The 19,919-nt window shown below is 48.4% G+C and overlaps 1 protein-coding gene across 1 annotated transcript in view; it reads right to left on the reverse strand.

The window, feature by feature from the left end:
• The window catches only part of INSC (INSC spindle orientation adaptor protein), a 134,588-nt gene that overhangs the window by 32,887 nt on the left and 81,782 nt on the right, over nucleotides 1–19,919 (reverse strand). Inside the window, exons 6-7 of the mRNA XM_055422509.2 lie at nucleotides 17,834–17,947; nucleotides 11,634–11,759 (exon numbers count right to left, since the gene is read on the reverse strand). Of these exons, the coding sequence (XP_055278484.2) occupies nucleotides 11,634–11,759; nucleotides 17,834–17,947 (240 nt within the window). The remainder of the gene's footprint in view (nucleotides 1–11,633; nucleotides 11,760–17,833; nucleotides 17,948–19,919) is intronic.

A 19,919-nucleotide genomic window follows, 5' to 3' on the forward strand; every position in this document is an offset into this window, starting at 1 on the left:
CCTTCTCCAATGTGTGAAAATGAAAAGTGAAAGTGAAGTCGCTCAGTCGTGTCCGACCCTTAGCAACCCCACTGACTGCAGCCTACCAGGCTCCTCTAGAAAATAAAAATTCAAATAACACACATTAGCATAAAAACATATCTAGAAATAAATCTAAAAAATGTGGAAGATATCAACACTAAAAAAACATTGCTGAGAGAGAGAGTAGGGACGTATACTACATTTATTGACTGGAATACCCTATACTGTCTAAGATGTCAACTTTTCCTGAATTTATTTACAAATTTAAAGAAATTTCAATCAAAATCTCTGCAGGTATCTTTGGAGAAAGTAACAAGCTGATTCTAAATTATATATAGAAAAGCAAAAAACTTAGAATTACCAAGAAAATCTTAAATAACAATATTAGAGGATCTATACCACCAAGTATGAAAAGTTATTTAGATTATAGGTACTCAGCCAAGGTCATATTGGTACAAGGATGGACAAAAGACTAACTGAACAGAAAAATAGTCCAAAAACAGACATGCCTGTGTCATTACTTTACCTACAACAAAGGTACCGTTTTAATTCAGCGGTGGAACACATTATCTTTTTGATAAATGGTGCTGGCTCCATTGGATATCATATGGAAAAACACTGAATCTTGAACATCAAAAAAATTTAATTTAAAATAGACCATTGAACTAAATGTGAAAGGTAAGATAATAGAGCTCCTAGAAGAAAATATAGGAGACTCTTTTCATGATTCGGGGGAACATAAACCTTTTTTAAATGGAGACAAGAAACACTAACTATAAAAGAAAAGATCAATAAATTGGACTTTATCAAAGTTAATTTCTATCCATCTGAAGACACCATTAAGAAAATGAAAAAGCAAACCATGGACTGAGAATATGTATTCTTAATACACATATCTGACAAAGGGTTTTATGTAGAATACATATTTTTAAGCTTATAAATCAACAAGAAAAAAGCAATTCATTTCTTTTTTAATGGGCAAAAGTCTCAAATAGACATTTCACAGAAGATAACCAAATGGTCAGTGACTGCTCAGTCGCTTCAGTCATGTCCAACAATCTACAACCCACCCCATGAACTGTAGCCTGCCAGGCTCCTCTGTCCATGGAATTCTCCAGGCAAGAATACTGGAATGGGTTGCCATTTCCTTCTCCAGGGGATCTTCCCGACCCAGGGATTGAACCTGAGTCTCTTGCAGCTCCTGCACTGCAGGTGGATTCTTTACCATTAAGCCACCATGGAAGCCCTTGGCTTTGCATGTACATATATATATATATATTATTACACATATTAATGTGCTATAACATATAATATACACAAGTTACCATTTTTTGCAGTAATCACAAATACTGAAACCCATGGTTTGTTCTGCTTATATAGTGCTCTACTTCCACTGAAACAAAATTGTTAATCACACTTCAAAGGAAAATTTAACCCATAGAGGTACATGTCATGGCACAAACCAATGAAATGAAGCATTTATTCAAACTCCTCCCTGTCCAAAGGACAGGAAAGAGTTTAAGATAATTTAGTAAAAACTGAAAGTTGGGGAATTCCCTGGCACGGTGGTTAGGACTCCAGGCTTTTACTGCCTGGAGCGAGGGTTCAAACCCTTGTTGGGGAACTAAGATGCCACAAAATCACAAGCCGCACGATGCAGCCAAAGAAACAACAGCAAAAAACTCCTGCTCCCTCAGCACCTAAAATAATTCTGTCTTTCCAATGATAGGTCAATGACCAAAATAATAATGGTATAGAATGGAGTAATGAAAATGATCTCCTCTTAGTATCCTGGATATGCAAACTGGCAGATAAAATTGGCGCAACAAAAGTTCGAAGCTTGCATTGACAATGGACAGAAGCCATTGTCAATGAATTTTATGAGCAGGTAAGGTGAAACATAGAATCGGTGGGCCTTTTATGAGCTGCCATCTGAAGACACTACCCTTTTTGGGTTGAAAAGCTACATTAAATGCTTGAAATGATACGGAAAAATAGCTCAAAAGTATTAGTTGTCAGTGAGATGAAAATTAAAACCACCATGAGAGATCACTATACGCCCAAGCAAGCCAGGAGCAGGGCACTGCATGCCCAGTTACCACAAGGCTTCAGATTAATTATTTGTATTATCTTTTTTTTTTTTGGCTGCACCATGCAGTACATGGGATCTTAGTTCCCCAGCCAGGATCAAACCCACACCCCCTGCAGTGGAAGTTCAGAATCTTAACCACTGGAATTCCCAAACTAATTATTCGTACTTTGAAAGTAGCCCAAGGGAGAATGAAACGCTCCTTTGGAAACTGTGTGTCATTATCTGTGTGGGTCTTCCTCTCTTATCCTATGTCTCTCTTTCTCATTCCTCCTCCCTCTCCTCATCTCTGTCTCTGTGTGTGACCAGAGCCCCCGCCACCTGCTACCAGGGGGATCCTGGTTCCCCTCCGCCTCTGTGCTGTTGGTGCCAGGCTGTTCCCCGGAAATGGGTCCTCCCATGTCAGATTCTGCCCCCAAACCTCCACGCTCTGTCTTCCCTGTCTCCTCACTGTCTCTGCTGCAGCAGCTTCCTTCCCCTGCTGGCCTCTGAGCTGGCACTGGCCCCACTCCAGAAGCCCAGGGGAAGCCGTGATGGCACAGGCCCCGCCTCTGCACCCCGTCCAGGGCCCCGAGCAGCCCTCGCTTCCCTGTGGCACAGTTTCCCTTCTCCCCAACACAAGCATCACGTTTACATCTGACTTCTTATGGGCAGATTCCCTGCTCACACTAGATTACTTGGGGGTACAGCCAGGAAATGCACTTTACTGATGTTTTACCCTGCCGAGCTTACTGCCCCTCACCCACCACACACACACACTCACAGTTCTCAAGCACAGGCCTCCATCTGTGAACTCAGAGGGAGAGGTGCCCAGTTCTCTTGTGACGACACACACTGACCGCAGAGAAGAGGCACCAGAAGCCCCAGTCCAGCCAGCTTCTAGGTTGTATTCACACGTTCATCTTCCAAGATCACTTCATCGGGCACACGATACCAGCAGAACAGATACTCCACTCAACGAATGAGAACACCAAGGTTTATGGGGATTAGGAAAGTTCCCTGTGGTCTCCCAGCAAACCAGTAGCAAAGAGGAGCTGGCCCCAGGCTCTCTGCACTACAGCCCGTCCGGGGACAAGGTCTGTTTGCGGACTTCAGAGCTTGGGCTCAGAGTGACAGGAGGGAGAGACAGGGAGGGGAGAGGAAGCTGGAACCAACTACTTGGGCCCGATGGTACAAAAAGGGGCTCAGGGCAAATCCCATAGAAAGATTTTCAGCCAGTCCATCCTCGCCGAGGGATCTACAGCGTCTTCAATCCCCCACTCCACCCCACACAGGGGCCCGGAGCTGCTCACAGGCTGTATCCGCAAGAAGTCAAGAAGCTAGCCTTCTGGGCACAGCCCTGCTGCTAACAGAGGGAGCCTGGGATGCAGGAACTTTGCCTCTCTGAGTCTCTATCCTGCCATTAGCAATGGCAGGATGCACCAGAACTCTTCCAAATGTATTTATTCATCAATGCAGCAAAAATTATTCATCTATCTGTGCAAGCCACTTCCCTGATGGGCCAAGGAGTGGGTGAGACAGTGTCTGCTGGTGGGGAAGCTTAGACAGTGCTCTGAGGTCAGGGGTATAGGTCATGCTCTCAGGGACACACCAAGTACAATGTGAGCTCCAGGAGGGAGACAGCTGCCAGGAAAGCCGTTCAGAGATGCGCACTGACCAACATTAGCAAGTAGCGATGAACCACTCGACTGGGACAGCCTCACCTAGGCAGGTGCTCCAGGCAAGGAAGCCCTGAGAATGGTTAGTGGAAGAATTTGATAAGAAGGGGAAAACAGCTTGCATTTATGGTGTGTTGACTCATTTCGTTCTCATTGTCTGCAAGGCAGGGATTATCACTGCACTTTACGTATGACGGCACAGGGCTGGAGCAGGGCAAAGTCAACTCATAGTGAATAGGTGGAAAGCCAGATATCGAACCGGGTCTGTGTGTCGGAGGGGCAGTGTGCTGAACGTGGCTTGCTCAGAGGGCACCTTTAGTGCTGGGCTTGGTGTGGGGTGGGTGGGGGGCAGGGGTGGATTTTGTGCAGTGAGAACTAGGGGATTTAGGAAGGATTCTGCTTCAGGAAGGCATAAGACAAGCACTGTGGAAGACCGCAAGTTGGAGACATGTTAGATCACAAGAGGGCATCCCTGGTGGTTCAGACTGTGAAGAATCTGCTTGCAATTCAGAAGACCTGGGCTTGATCCCTGGGCCAGGAAGATCTCCTGGAGAAGGGAATGGCTACCCACTCTAGTATTGTTGCCTGGAGAATACCATGGACAGAGGACCCTAGCAGTCCACAGCGTTGCAAAGGGTCCAGATACAACTGAGCGACTAACACTAGATTACACAATGTATCTCCAAACTCCCCCTGGAGGAAACTGCTTTAGTAGAAAGAAGACTCTGTTGACTTGAATTTGCAAATCAGGCCACATTCAGGACACACGTGGCCCTGACCACTGATCCAGACCAGTTTTGCCAAGTAGAGAAGACAGCACAAGGCCGGGTGTCAGAGGCAGCTGCTGCTCTCGTCCACCAGGTGGCGCTGTTGCACAACTCATGGGGACCAGCTGAGGACCGGCTGCGCTGAGCTGAGCCTTTCCCCGCTGCCCCATGCAGGACTGAGGCTGCCCTCTTCAAATTCAGGTTTGGAGTGCGGCGCAAACCCGGGGCCAACAGGGCCTTCTTCTGTCTGGACAATACTGGCCCCTACCTAATCTCTGAGTGAATCTGACAGGGAGAGGCAGGGGGAGTAGGGCAGAGTCCCTAATTCTATCCCCTCTCCACATCCTGGGGCTTCCCTGGTGGCTCAGATGGTAGAGTCTGCCTGCAGTGAGGGAGACTGGGGTTCAATCCCTGGGTTGGGAAAATTCCCTGGAGAAGGAAATAGCAACCCACTCCAGTATTCTTGCCTGGAAAATTCCATGGACGGAGGAACCTGGCAGGCTACAGTCCATGGGGTCGCAAAGGGTCAGACTGCCTCTGCCAGTGTCTTTATGCCTTGCAGCCTCAACTTTCCCTTCTGTAAAATGGGCATAACCATCTCTGTGGGCCTTCCCTGCAAAATGACTGTGTGGTTCAAATGAGCAAAAGGATGAGAAAAACTGGTTAATTTTTTTTGCAGATGTGACTTATTTCTGACCATCTGCAGCCCTACAAGAAGCAGGCAATGGAAACTTCTGTAAGACAGCAGCTGGAGAGACTGAGCCTCCCTACCATCCCCCAGCCCCCAGCTTCCTCCTGCCCAGGGTTTCTGGGTCCAGGCCTCCCTGTCTCCAGCCTGGCCCTTCAGATGCCAGGGCATCTCAATCCCAAGAAGCTGCCCCAGGAAACGGGGAGAGGGAGCGGCATGGACACAGGCAGCAGTGTCCCCATCCCTCATCACTGATGGTTCTCTTCTCAGACTTGAAGTCGAGCCCTCCTTCCCTCCCCGCTGTTCATCTTTAATTTCTCCATCGATTTTCATTAAACTCTCTTCTTGGCTCCAACACAGGATGAACTCCTTATTTGAAAAAATGAAATAAGAGGGAGGGGGGAATAAAAGAAATCTCTTTAGAAAGTAAGATTGTCTCTGGTATCACGGCTGGAAGAGGCAATTACCAGAACTCTCTTGGAGGTTGTCTCAGGCCATTTGAGCACTGGGCTTGGAGAGACCCCTGTGACCCTGGACTCTAGGTTCCTGCCCCACAGCCCCAGCCCCTCACCTGGACCCCAGGCCCCAGTCTGGCTCTAGTCCCCACCCACCTCCAGCCCCATCCTGGCCCCTAGCCCTGTCCAGCCCCAGCCTCTGCACCAGCAGTGCCCTGACCATCTCATTAGCCAATCAGAACACTGGAAGTCTGCCAGGGTCACTGTAAAACCCCAGGACTCAGGATTTCTGGGGGTGTTGCAGGGTTTCCCCAGACTAACCCCCAACGGTGAAAACAAACAGGCCAGAAAAGAAGGAAGGCACACAGACAAAGGCGAGTTCTGCCTCCACGCAGGCCCCGCCCATACTGCTGCATTGCTTCACCATGGCAACCCCATCAGGAGGAAACGGAGGTTCAGAGAGGAATCACTTGCTCTCTAGCCCCCTTGCAGCCTCCCCACAGACTGGCGGTCCTCCCCTTGGTGATGCCAGTCCACCGTCCCAGCTCTAGTCCTCCCCAAGGCTGCCCTGACCAGTCCAGGCAGGTTGGGTCACCTGATGGCCAGACGGAGTTGGGGCCATCTTTTCCCACCGGACTGTGTGGCTCTGGGGCCCTCACTCTCTCCGTGGCCCTCATTTTCTCCATCCCATCTTCTCCAGAGTGAGTCCCAGAGAACGCTGCCTTCTCTTCTGGGCTCCCCCAATTCACTGAGCTCCTAAAAGACTCAGAGCCCCACTGGCCTAGCTGCGGAGGCCCTCTGAGTAGGCCACTTTCCCCTGGCCTGCCTGGAGGCTCTGCCTCGGTCCCCTGGCCAGCTCTGCTGCCTCCTGCCGCTGCCGTCACCAGCTCCCCGGGCACAGGTGAGGCCAGTGGCCTGTGACTTCTGACGGCCATGGGGCCACCCCGTGGCCATCTCAGGTGGGAGGCAGGGAACACAGTTACATGTCTCTCCCTCCCAGAGCCCAGCACAGGGACTGAGGAGTGAGGGGTAACTGTCTGCTGAGGGCACAGGGGAGTGAGGGCAGACTTCCTGAAACCCGCTGCCCCAGGGGGAACAGGAGGAACCGGACCTCTGGAGAAAGAACGGAGGCTTGGAAGACCCTTCAGACACCTGTGGAGAGGACTCTGCTCTGTCTTAACATCTTGCAGCTCCACACCTGCTCAGGAATTTCCATGCCTGCCCCCTTTCCCAGACCAATGCCCAGAGCCTGCTTCCCTGGAAGCCGTTGCCCCGAGGTGCCAACCTCAAAAGGGCCAGCTCTTCCTGGGGTCACAGGGTATAAAGAACTGGGCTTTGGAAACCAGCCAGGCTTTTAATCCAAACTCCACATTCACGAGCTGAGTCTCAGTTTCCTCCCCTGTACAGTGGAAAGGTTGTGGGGACTCATGTTCCACACTTCTGCTCACTGTGCACGGGGCAGCATCTTTGGCCATGCTAGCCCTTCCTGCTGACAGGTCAGCCTTCCCTTCTCCACCAGACCATCATTTTCCTGAAGCCACTGATGTCCAAAACCCCAGCAACTGGAATTACCTGCACCATAATCATAACAGCTACCATTTATTCAGTGCCTAGTGGGAGCCAGGAACCACACTGCTATGCATCTATTCATCTCTGACAGCCCCGGGAGGTAGATTTCATCATACACATTTGATGGATGAAGAAACTGCACCTCTGAGAAATTAAGTAACTTGCCCAGGGAAATGTGTCCAAGTTCATAGGTGGACAAGCCTGGATTCACATCCAGAAGAGCTTGACTCTCAGAGGCCAGTTTCCCCAGCACATTGGACAGTTCACAACAAACGCGTGATGACAGAATGGGTTAGTAGCAGGATGAGATGGTGATGGGCTGAGTGGGCGAGCAAGGAAGCAAGCAACTTGAAAGCAACTGAACGGCTGGGTGACAGAGAAAGAAGCAGGGGACTAAGTGAATCTATGGCCATGTGAATGCCTCAAGCCTGACAGAGCTCGAGCATCACACAGCAGGGCTGAGGATGGATGGGGCGTCTAGTGACCTGATAGACTCACACTCCGCTGGGGTCTGTGCATGACTTCATGAACCGCTCCAAGGTTGGCGGGAAGGGGAGGGGCTGGGTAGCTGCAGACAAAGACGGATTTCACCAAATTTAGCGCGCTTCTCGTGGCAATTAATTACAGGAGACTCAAGGAGGAGGCGAGGCCAGTAAATCAGGGGAGGCTGAGGCTGTGACACTATCTAAGGAAGGCATGAGCTGTGCCTGGTGAGTGGGCAGTGGGCAAGAGCTCCTGGGCACCTGCCCTCCACTTATGGCTCCACCCAGCCTGTCATGCTGTGGCTTCTGCGATCCGGCCCATCCCCAGACTTCCTCACCTTCCACCCTAAACACAGACAGTGGCGACCTCACCAGAGCGTCTGAGGCCAGAACTCAGCACCCAGATCACAGAGTGTGAGCAGGACCTGGGGGAGGGGCAGGTGACCCAGGACCCCCTGGGCGTCTCTAGAACTTCTCACAACTTTGGACACAGCGTGATGTGGAGGAAGAGAGCATGGACTTTGACATCACACACTGGAGCTGAATCCTGGGTGACGGTTCGCGACCCAGTCTGGCTCCAGCTCATCAGTGAGTGTTCAGTCACTTAGTCGTGTCCAACTCTTTGTGATCCTGGATCAAATGACCACCAGACCATCTATTAGCTGTGTGCCCTTGAGCAAGTTGCTTCACTTCTTTTTTTTTTTTTTAATTTATTTTTTTTATTTTACAATATTACATTGGTTGGAAGTTGCTTCACTTCTGTGAGTCTTCCTTCCTTCTATAGATGACAAGGATGATAACAGCACTGATGGGTTAATGATTAAGTGACACCATGAAAGGGGTGGTCTAGCCAAGTGCTTGCTCAAAGCAAGTACTCAATAAATGGTAATTATTGTCTTTCTCTGGAGAAGGAAATGGCAACCCACTCCAGTACCCTTGCCTGGAAAATCCCATGGACAAAAGAGCCTGGTATGCTACAGTCCCTGGAGTCACAAAGAGTTGGACATGACTGAGCAACTTCATTTTCACTTTCATTGTCTTTTTAGCCATGGCCATGATGTCCTTATTACCTGATAGAGTAAGGGTGGATAAACATTATCTGTAGAGGGCCAGGTGGTAAATATTTTTGACTGCATGTTTTCTTGCAATTATCCAATTATGCTGTTGTAGAGAAACCAGACATTTACAACACCTAAATGAAGGATCCTGGCAGTGTTCCATTAAAACTTTATGGATCAAAAATTTGAACTTCACATAATTTTCACGTGACATAAAATGTTATTCCTCTCATATTTTTATAATCATTTAAAAATGACTTAACTCATGGACTGTACATGCCAAAAACAACAGGCTGACTTCGGCCCACAGGTTGTAACTTGCCACCCCACGAACTAGAATGTAAGCTCTAAGAGGACCAGGGTGGTTGCCGGTTTTGTTCACTGCTATACTCCCAACACATAAAACAGTGCCTGGCAAACAGCAGACAGTTGATAAATGTTTGCTGAATGAATGAATTATGAGCTGTGTGATTCTGTGCAGATGTCACTTAATATCTCTGGACCTCGGTTTCTTTATCTGTGTAATGGGTATGCTTGCACGTTCAAGGTAAGCATCAAATGAAATCAAGCTGTCCATGGAGACACTTGGCAAGCTCTGTGACTGCAGAGCTGCAGTTGCTGTTTCTGACCACAAGGGGGCTCCTTTCTGACAAGTCTAAATCCTGCCCACTGCCTGGCACAGCATTGTTTCACAAGTATCTGTGTATGGAAAGGAATCTGACCTAGAGGAGGAGAAAGCCCAGAGAGGGTGACTTTCTCCTGTGCAAGTTAGAGGAGGGGGAAGATTAGGACACTGGCCAGAAACAGCAAGGCAGTCTGGGTTTAGCTAAAGGAATGTTTTTTTGGGTGTTCTGAGAGTATCTATTAAACCAGTGAGTCAATGATATTGACTGAGCATTAGGCAAGCAGACAGGATCCAAAGTCTAGCTTCAAAACTTACTACATGACTTTAGGTGAGTCACTTACACTGGCTGAGTCACAGTTCCTTGTCTTGAAGATGAGGATAAGAAGAGCGCTCATCTCGGGAGGTCCTGGAGCCTTAATGAAGGGCTGCATGTAAGGGGCTCGCTCAGCACTGGCTGCTTAGTAATCCCTCAGGCACTGAGCACCCCCTCATCCTTTTGCAAGGTGGGTTGGGGTCTGACTCCAGGGCAGCGGCCCATCTGGCCTGGGAAAGACACATTTTTGCCTTCTGGCTTGGAAGGTAGAAGGAAAAACCGCCCCCAGCCTTCCTAGCTGCACACGTTTTCACTCTAAACAAAAAAAGTTCTGCTGTTTTTCTTTCCTGGATTGAAGTTTTCCCGCTGCTCTGCAGACTCATAAGCCAAGAAATCCACAGCTTTGGAGGACTGGTGAGTCCAGTCCCTTCTGCTTTCTTCCCTTCTTCTTTCTGCCAACCAGCATGAAAGAAGACAAGAAACAAACCCATTTGGCCATTTTCCACTCTCTAAGGAGGAAGATTTTATGGGAGAAGAAGGGATTATTCAGCACATGAAGCTGGACATGCTCAATGCATTTACTTCATGGAGTCTGTCTGTCTAGCCACTGCCTCTTCTCCTTTTTGCACCTAAGCAAGCACACACATACAAAGGCTTCTGAACCAATGCGAAGGAAACACTGCATCCAGAGGGCTGGCCTTCGCTCCTTCACCACTTTGCTGTGTGACCCCAGACAAATGACTTGCCCATTCTGAGTCACAGCCTTCTCATCTGTAAAATGAGTAGATTGCCCATGAACACTCCATCTTCAGGTAAAAGTACCTCAGAGCCCATGACCCTGTGACTCTGTCCCATAACCTGAGCAGATTTGGAAAGAAGCAGGGTAGAATGTAAAACAATCATCTATCTAGGAGTCCACACCAGTGAAAAAGCTGAGGGGAGGGTGGAGGTTTCCTGGGCAGCCAGGACCAGACGGTGGGGCAGGGACACAGTGGAAAGGAAGCAGTTTGCTTGCCCCATCCCCATTTAGACCAAGCTATGAGAACAGACTCAAGGCACCTACCCCCAATCCTGCAGACATGGCAACTGTCACCAGGACATACCATGACTTCCTACCTCTCTTCCATAAAAATAAGTTCAGCATCTTTCCTTGAAACATGATTGAAAAATCCCCAAGTGTCAGCCGTAGCCTCCCAACCCTCCTGCTAAAATCCCTGAGGAGCCATCTGCAGGTTTGGGCCCACTCAGAGCAAGTGGGAGAAGCAGACTCAGCCCTACCACCTGGGGGGTGTGGGGGTGGGGAGGGGGTGGCTGGAACCCGTCATGTCACCCTAGGTTGGCCTGGAGCCAGGTAGCTGGGACTGCCAGGTCTCCCCACCCCTCCAACCCCAGACACCCCAGCGGTGGTGACCCACCATGCCCTTGGACTCAAGCGTCCCTTTCCCTTACCCCAAGCCCTCTTGGAGGGAAACCCACCTGCCTACCCAGGCATCCAGGCACACCCTGCTTCTGACTATCCTGTCCCCCGAGACACTGGATCCTCTTCTCTTCATGCCAGGGACCTGCCACGAGAGAAGGACCAACCGCCCTCAACCTCGACACCCCCGCCCCATCTGACTTGTCTGCCTCCTGCAGTGTTCCACCCCTGGGCGCTCCACCTAGGAAGTGCTGAGTGTCCCTCTGGGCCCTGCCTTCTCCAGCCGAGCTCCTCAGTCTCTGCCCCCTTCACGTCTTCATCAGCCACAGTCAAGGTCACAGCAGCCCCACCTGAATGATGCTGGGGAAAGGAGGGACTCGGAGGACTTGCTCCACAAAGAGGTCCAGATGTCCACCAAGAGGTCACTTTCCCCAGCCACCCACCCCCTCGGGGACCTCGGGCCCCATGCAGCCAGCCAGCTGCACTCCTACCTTCTCCAGCTGGTGGACCCCCTCCTCCACGCAGCAGATGGAGGCCAGCGTGCGGAGTGCCTGGGGGTAGAGGCACCGGAAAGTGTCCTGCCGGCAGACCTTGAAGAGCGCCACGACCCCACCCTCCTGGCAAGGAAAAGAAAACGTCACATGGCCTCACCGTGTCACCTCTCCTGGGGCTGACTCTAGGATAACTGACACCCCTCACTCAGTTGGCGCACTCTGGGGTCTGTAGGGCGGCAGAATAGCCACCCTCAAAGATGCCACTTTAGCCTAAGGATTGTCTTGAAATGAAGGCAATTAAGAAGCAGCAGCAGATACAAAAAAACAAAAAAGATATCCATCCTCCCCCATTTGACTAAAAGCAGGACATAAATTTAAAAAGATCATTCTCCCTTTCCTCTCTACTAAGAAGGACAAGAGTTAATCACTGGAGACAACTTTAGACCCTTATCTGCCTGGATTCAGCACCAGAAGAAACTCATACAGCAAACTTCAGTCTTTAGCCACTATTAGTTTGCCATATACGTGTCTTACCACAGTTTGCCACCCTGAAAGACTCAAGAGGGCCTCCTTTGTGGCTCAGATGGTAAAGAATCTGCCTGTAATACCAGAGACCTGGGTTTGATACCTGGGTAAGGAAGATCCCCTGGAGAAGGAAATGGCATCCCACTCCAGTATTCTTGCCTAGAGAATTCCATGGACAGAGGAGCCTGGTGGGCTACAGTCCTTAGGGTCTCAAAGAGTCGGACATGACTGATCAACTAACACTTTCACTTTCAGAGACTAAGGTTCTCTTCCTTTGTCTTATTACATCTCTAAAAATGTACTGTTCCTTTGCTAAGATGCTACAGAAGCTCAAGTTGTAACCAACGCTTTGAGTTACTCATCTCTGACAGTTCCCATGGGTAAGTACAATGCACGTGCTAATAAACTTTCTTTCTTTTGTTAATCTTTCATCAGCCTAATTTGCAGGGCCCCAGCCAGAGAATCTAGGAAGGTAGTAGGAGCAAAGAGTCCCCCGCCCCCTCCCCTGCCCAGTTCCTACACACACACATACTCACACACACACACACACTTGTGCACACACTCACTCACAAACACACACTCACACTCACACACACTTGCACACACTCACACTCGCATGCACACACACACACATACTCGCACATGTTCCCAAGCTCCCACACATGCTGCCATGAAATGCCAGCTCCAGAAATAATGTCATCCTTGGTAATGTAAACTGGAGGTAAGGGGCCAGGGGAGGCACCTGTGCTGGGACCAGGCTCAGCCCAGTTAACACTGCTCCAGATGCCTGGCAACCCCCTCCCAGCAGCCGCCTGGGAGCAAGCCGGGAGCTGTCAGAAATAAGTTCTAGAAACAAGCCTGAGGCAGATGGAGGGAGCTGAAACCGAGATGCCTCATGCTGGTTCTCACTATGCCAGCAACCACCTGTTACTTCTCAGATACTCCCAGCCACCATGGTAGGAACACAAAAAGGGGCTTTATTTACATCAATACTATAATTTCTTTCCATTTGGGGATGGGAAAAATGGAAGTCCAGATGGGTGAAATAATCACACCTCCCCCCCAATCCACATTGGTCTTGTTTTCACTCCTTCGTTCCAGTTTGTAAAAGGAAAAAAAAAAATAAAACCCTTTAGAACTGATCAGCCCAGCTCTTGAGTGTGAAGGTGTATTTTTCTCTTTGTGAGAGCAGTTCATGGAAACTCCTTCACCTTGTGACAACTTCCCAGGAGTCTGGGAGGATTTCTGAGAAGAGGCAGGGAGGGAGGCGCTCATCTTAACTGGACAGATTAATTCTACAGAAATCACTGAAGCCACCTTGGCTCCCAGAGCAAAGTGAAAGAGCCAACAGATCACAACGGTGACTCACCATGTGCCCAGCAAACTGGTGGCAACCCCACTCTGGACGTCCACGCCCAGAGCAGAGGAAGCTGGCCGCCCCACATCTGCCATTACCCTGCTTCCCCCTCTTCCCTTCCCTGAGGGCTGCAGGGATGCCAGGAGCAGGAAAGAATGTGTGAACAAGTGGTCTGCACCCGATCCGGAGGGTCACTTGCCTTTAACCACGCCACTCCTGGCTCTAACTGAGCCCATCACCCTGTTTCCTAAACTGAGAAAGACGTTACAGGAAGAAGGAGGTGGGTTAGGCAAAACTGCCATCCCATCAGATTTTTGAGAACTCTCTCAACAAAAACTACACTATGCACCAAGCACTGTCGAGGGTCCTGGGGACGCAGAGGGAGAAACTGAAAGCATAGTGTACGAGCAACCGGAAGAAGCAGCAATGAGCACGGCAGCCCAGCACAGCCTCGTTGAAATCAGCCGCCCCAGACCTCCCCTTCCCGGTACCCCACAAAGATAAGCTCCGAGCCCTTTGCAGTCTCAGAGTTTGGCAGCTTAACACAGCAGGGACCAAGACGAAAGGACCCAGGCAAGGTCCTGCAGGAGTTCAGGATTCCTGACATTTTATAATTAGCTGAGAGTGATCTTCAGCTTCTATATTCCTACTTCCTTTTAGTTTATTTGGTGGGGAAAGGTCATATCTTAGGACGGGCAACTTTGTTCATGCAGCCCCCAAAACATTAATGGTTTATTATATGCCAGACCCTTGCTGGGCACTGCCTCGGTCTCCATCCATAACGCGCTCATGGTCGGGCAGACCATGTTAAAAGCAGGAAGAAATCTGGGTAGGGATGCACTGAAATGGGGATGGGGTACAGGGTTAAAAGAGCACAGAGCAGGAACTCCTGACACCATCTGGGGGGATGGCTGTAGAAGGGTCAAAGGAAAGCACTCTGATTTTAAAGCCACATCATCATTTCACTAAATGTGTGCTCTAGTATGGGACAAGACACTCACCCCTCTGATTTCTTGCTCCACAATCCTTTATCCCAGCCTGCCTACCTCCCCACAGCTCCTGGGACATCTGATAAGGGTTTCACACAAAGACCTTATTCAGAGAGTCACTGACATAAAATCAAATTACTCTTTAAAGTGAAAAGAAAAAGCAAAATCCTAAAGTCTCCCCAGCCTGCTAGCTATTAATGACCTTCCACCAGATGTAAATATCTGTATACATATATGTTTACATGTGTATGCATATTTATATATGTATACATTTATATTTAATCATAGGTAGTATGAATATTATTTATATATGTAAAAGATAAAGTGATAGATATTTACTTCTGGAGCAGACCATGAAGAAATGATGCCAAAGCATGAGAGGCTGAGAGCCAGGATCAACGTGGCAGCCTTCCTTTGGCTTGGGAGATGCCAGCTCCAGCATAACTATATTTAAGCCTCTGCACCCATTTGCATTGGATTCTCGTTACATCCTTTCGTAAGGCTGTGAAAATGGTCTGCTTAGCATTTTTCGCTACTAGGAGAGGAAGAGGGAAATCCCAAACCCAGACTGAGGGGATTCTGGTTCAAATCCTACTTCTGCTGCCAGGTATCTTTGGTTTAAAATGGGGTGGAGACAACCACATGACTCAGCTGTCAGAAGTGAAGCAACATGAAGTCGCGAAAGGGCTGAGCACACGGTGAGGGGGAGCCTGGACCGCCACATGGGGGTCGGGCCGCAGGAGGCACCCTGGTTAGAAGCGTGACCGACATCCTCAGGAAAGGTGTCCCAAAGGCACCTGTGTGGCAGGGAGAAGAGGTAGGAAGTGAGACGGAGTCGTTGCGGGGACCACTCTGGAGCCCCCACCCACCAAGGACTGAAAAGCAGCATTCGGCTTCGAGTGGGACTGGAAGTCGCCTGAGCTTGCAGAATTGCACTGTTGGCTGGAGCTTGTTTAATTTTATAGAAAGCTCTGGGCTCAGAGCCCAGCTGTATAATGGCATGCATTATTCAGACAGGCTCAGGATAAGCTGTCATAAAGCTGGAGGAGGCCACTTGTAGGGTGTGTAGACTAGTGCAGGGGGAATAATAGAGGAGTTGAGCTGGGGCGGGGGCAGTAATTTGACAACACACAGGGGAGTCTTCTGGGCTCTGCATTCAGGAAGGGATAGGACTTGCCACCAGCTTCAAAAGGAGGACTTGGTTTATTTCCTGGTTGTCAGAGGAACCCTAAGGGATGAGAGGATAGACCTCAAAGAGGTTACCCAAACCATCTCATGGGCGCAGCTCAGAGGGATGAAGGACCTGAAGACAGACACCCTGGTCCCGCAAGGAGGTGTGTGAGGAAGGCCACTGGGAGGAGCTGCCCCACGTCTGTCACCAGACTGGGCACATTTCCTGAGCATCGAAGGTGAGGATGCTCTGCCGGGCATACCAGGGACTCCCAGCCCCGATGCCACTGTCAGGACTGAAAACCTAAAGGTGATTCTGCTGGAGGCGGAAGATGAGGCTCACCACTGAATCTTCTCTCTGCTTCAAACCTCTGTCTACTCACCCCCCAGCTCCCCACCCCCAACCCCTCCAACCAAGGACTGGAGACAGAGGAAAGCTGAGATTAAGTCTCTGGAGTCAGCAGATCTAGTTAAAATCTCATCTGCATTCAGGGCACGTAACCTCTCTCTGAGTCTCTGTCCCCTTATCTTAAAAATGGGAGTTATGATTATAACACATCATTAGATTATCAGGAGGATCAGATGAGATGATGAAGGGAAAGCTAGCACAGTGTTTGACATATGGTAAGGATGCAGGAGATAATGAAGGTTGCAGAGAGGGGAGGAGGGCATGGGAGGACGGGTTGAGAAGGAGCAGGCAGGCTGGGGGAAAAAGAGAGAGCCTGGCTACTGAGAGCAAGTTCAGAACAGCAAACAAGAGCATAGCTTCACTGCCAAACAGCCAGGTTCAAATTCAGCTTGGTCACTTACTAGTGGAAATTTTTAAATCTCCCTAGTGATGCTAATATGCATACAGGGTTGAGAATTTGAGTCACACTTTGGCCCAAGAAGCTGAAGGGCCAAAGACTGAACCGGAAGTCACCACTGAGGGCTTTAGGATCATGAATCCCAAGTTAGAGAGACTTGGCTTCTAATTCTGACTCCACTCTTTATCAGCTGTGTGACCTTGAGTAAGCCTCTCAAGTCATTTCCTCAACCACAGATGAGGGAAAACAAGGTAACTACTTATTAGGATGGTCTTATGATTTAAAAGAAATAATGTTTGCAAGGCACTAAGCTCAGTGGAGAACACACTCAAACATTTGCTATTGCGGTACCATGCAATCCGCTTCTCCCCTGAGCAAAGCTGACAAACATTTACCCTGTTCTTCCAGATTTCTATAAAGGCTTAGAGCAATGATTTCTGACAGTAGCCATGCCTCAGAAACACCTGAAAAGCTTTTAAATTTTTTATTAATTAATTGGAGGATAATTACTTTACAACATTGTGATGGTTTTTGCCATGTATCAACATGAATCAGCCACAGGTATACATGTGTCCCGCCCATCCTAACCTGCCTCCCACCTGTCTCCCCACCCTAGCCCTCTGGGTTGTCCTAGAGAGATTCCTTAAAAACTGGGAATAGAATTGTAACATTTTTTAAAATGTGGATTCCCAGGTCTTACCCCAGGACCTTGATAAACCTTGCGTGGGGCAAACCGGCTGTTTTCCAAAAACTCCCTGAGGGGTTGTGACACCCAGTGAGGACTGAGAACCACCAAGCTCAAGCATCTTCTAGTGACTGGCATCGGAAGTTTATTAGAGGACATAACTCTGCTTCCAGTCGAAGCATCATTTTATCCCCAAGGGCGATGCCATTTCTCAAGGGAAAGAAGGAAGAGGGAGGGAACAAGGAGGTGGAGAAGGAAGGAAAGAAGGAAGGAGGAAAGGAAGAAAGAAAAGGCAAACATAAAACAAAGACCTTAGTGAGATCCGAGGGCTCAATTGCCTACCTTTGCTCTAAGCATTTGGATCTCAAGTTCAGGCGCAAATTGACCATGAGTCTAATGAATTACAGTGCCCATGGTAACTGAAAATAAAACACAGTCTTTCTCAGTTTTGTCTTTCCCTCATGCAGTATTTCAGTGACAGCAGGCATTTTTAAGATCCAGCCAAGAACCTAAGTTGGAAGATATGATTGCTTTGGGTTTGTTAAGACATGTGAAGATGGGGGAGGAGAGTTGATACTTAGAGCGGAAAAAAGCTGTCCCCACCAAACTAGCTTCCTCACACTCTCCTGAGGCCTGTCACCTTGGCCCCCAACCATGAAGCTCACCTTAGCTATGATGCGGCACAAGGGAGCCCCCTCCTGGGTCAGGCTGAACAGGTTCCCCGTGGTGGACTCTGTGGTGTAAATATTGTCCGAGGCATCGATTTTTCTCACCAGTGCCTGAGAAAAGAGAGCAAAGGCTGATGGTTACTCCCTCAGCTAACCTCTGCGCATCCTCCTTAGGGGGATACCAGTAGGTCCACACTCCGAAGAGCCCCCTGAAATTTGTAATCCTGCCCCATCTCTACTACCCCACGACAGGGGTGATAAGGTTCTAACTTTTGAAAAGACATGAATCAAGATGAGGTCTGAGCTATGTTTGAGAAACAGCCCCACTGGGGCAGAGAAAACCAATGCACCCTGCTTCAGTCGATCAGAAAATCAGCTTTCATCACTGAGTGTCTGAGCAAGTACCTTTCTGCTATTCTCCTGGCTCCTAATGAGAACAGAAACCATTGACAAAATAAGCAGACCATCAAGTTGCAAACCAATGGGTTGCTACACAGATGACCAAAGAAGCTGCTCAGTTCGGATGTCTGTAAGCTCATGCAAAGTCCAGCTGGATAACGGGTTCAGGAGATGAGTCAAAAGAAGCGTCCTTCTCTGTGGTAGCTTCCTGCTACAAGGGGACACTTGCCTTAGGTGGACAGCCAGGCCAGCACAGCAACCTGGGGTCCTGTCAAAGAGTGGGCCACTCAGAGAGAAACGCCACAGATGAAGGCAGAAGGGTCTAGGGCTGGTGGTGAGAGGGCTGGGAGTGACCAAGCACAGACCCCGGGAGACTCAGGAAGAGAGGCAATTGGAAAATTCATCAACAGATGAGACATGGAGAGTATTCCTAGCAGAGTTTAGCTTATTTCTGGGAAAAAGCTTTTCATGTAATCTGAAACCACTTCATAATCAGGCGTTTGTTTTGAAGCATGTGGTTCATCAATTATAAATGACTCCTACCTGCTAATTAACGTTCATTGCTCGAGTTTCTCCTGGGAGGTGTGGAGGCAGAGAATGGGGAGACTTGCCTTTGGGGTCCTTAAGCGAGAAAGTAGGACTTCTGGGAAACCACTTGTACAGCTTCAGTTGCTGTGTTAATTTTAAAATATTAAAATAGACTTGTTTCTAATTAACCCTGGTGTTACGGAAAAGACACATAGGAAATCAGGAGATCCAATTTCCAGTGCCAGCTTGCCTTTTTTAACACACTATACTGATGAGGAAGTATGTATAGGGTTAAAAGCATGGACTCTGGAGCCAAACTGCCTGGGTTCAAATCCTGGCTTTGCCACTTCTAAGTGCCCTAGAGATAATTCATCCCTTTCATACCTCGGCTTCCTTATGTGTAAGACGGTAGAAATAACACTGTCTATCTCTTCTGGTGGTTCTACCCATCTCTTAAAGTTGCTCATATATATAAAGAACTTATAAAGGTATCTGGCATACAGAAGCAAAATAAAATTCTTAGCAGTTATTATCTTGTGATGTTGGGCAGTTCAGATAAACTACCTAGGCCTCAATTTCCCTATTTGTAAAATCATTTAAATCAAAGGGGTTTGAAGCTCAAGGTAAATAGCTCTTCCCGTTTTCTTATTTATTCAAACTCAGAATTCTTCACACATAGCAATATGCTAATCTTCTCCATACACCAGTCTAAGATTAACTGTGTAATTAATCTATCAACACATTAAACTTAAAAATTATTTCCTAAGATTGGGTAGATGCCTCTTGTAAGATAAATAACAAAAGGTAAAATTAATAACCAGGATTTGCACTGCAAATCTCTGTAGCAAATGTACTTCTTAGATTCATTCCCCATCGTTAACAAAAACAGTTATGTAACTGCTATCAGTGCTAACATGAAAATGCAGATTTCATATATTGGGGTCCTGTACTTAAATCAGAATTACCTAATGTTCCTGATTAGTGTTTGTACTCTAAGAAGATAGCATTATGTTAAATTATTCAAAACCACTGTCTTTTGCAATCATCTGCTACTATTAGACCATTTGTGTCTGAGGATAATTTCTTATCAACGTCTATAGTCACATATACCATAATTACACCTCAGCTCTGTCTGTGAGTCAGCTCTCTGACAATG

The sequence above is a fragment of the Moschus berezovskii genome, chromosome 14 (assembly GCF_049115385.1).
Source record: "Moschus berezovskii isolate FMDL1 chromosome 14, NW_MosBer_1.0, whole genome shotgun sequence".
Classification (NCBI taxonomy): Eukaryota; Metazoa; Chordata; class Mammalia; order Artiodactyla; family Moschidae; genus Moschus; species Moschus berezovskii.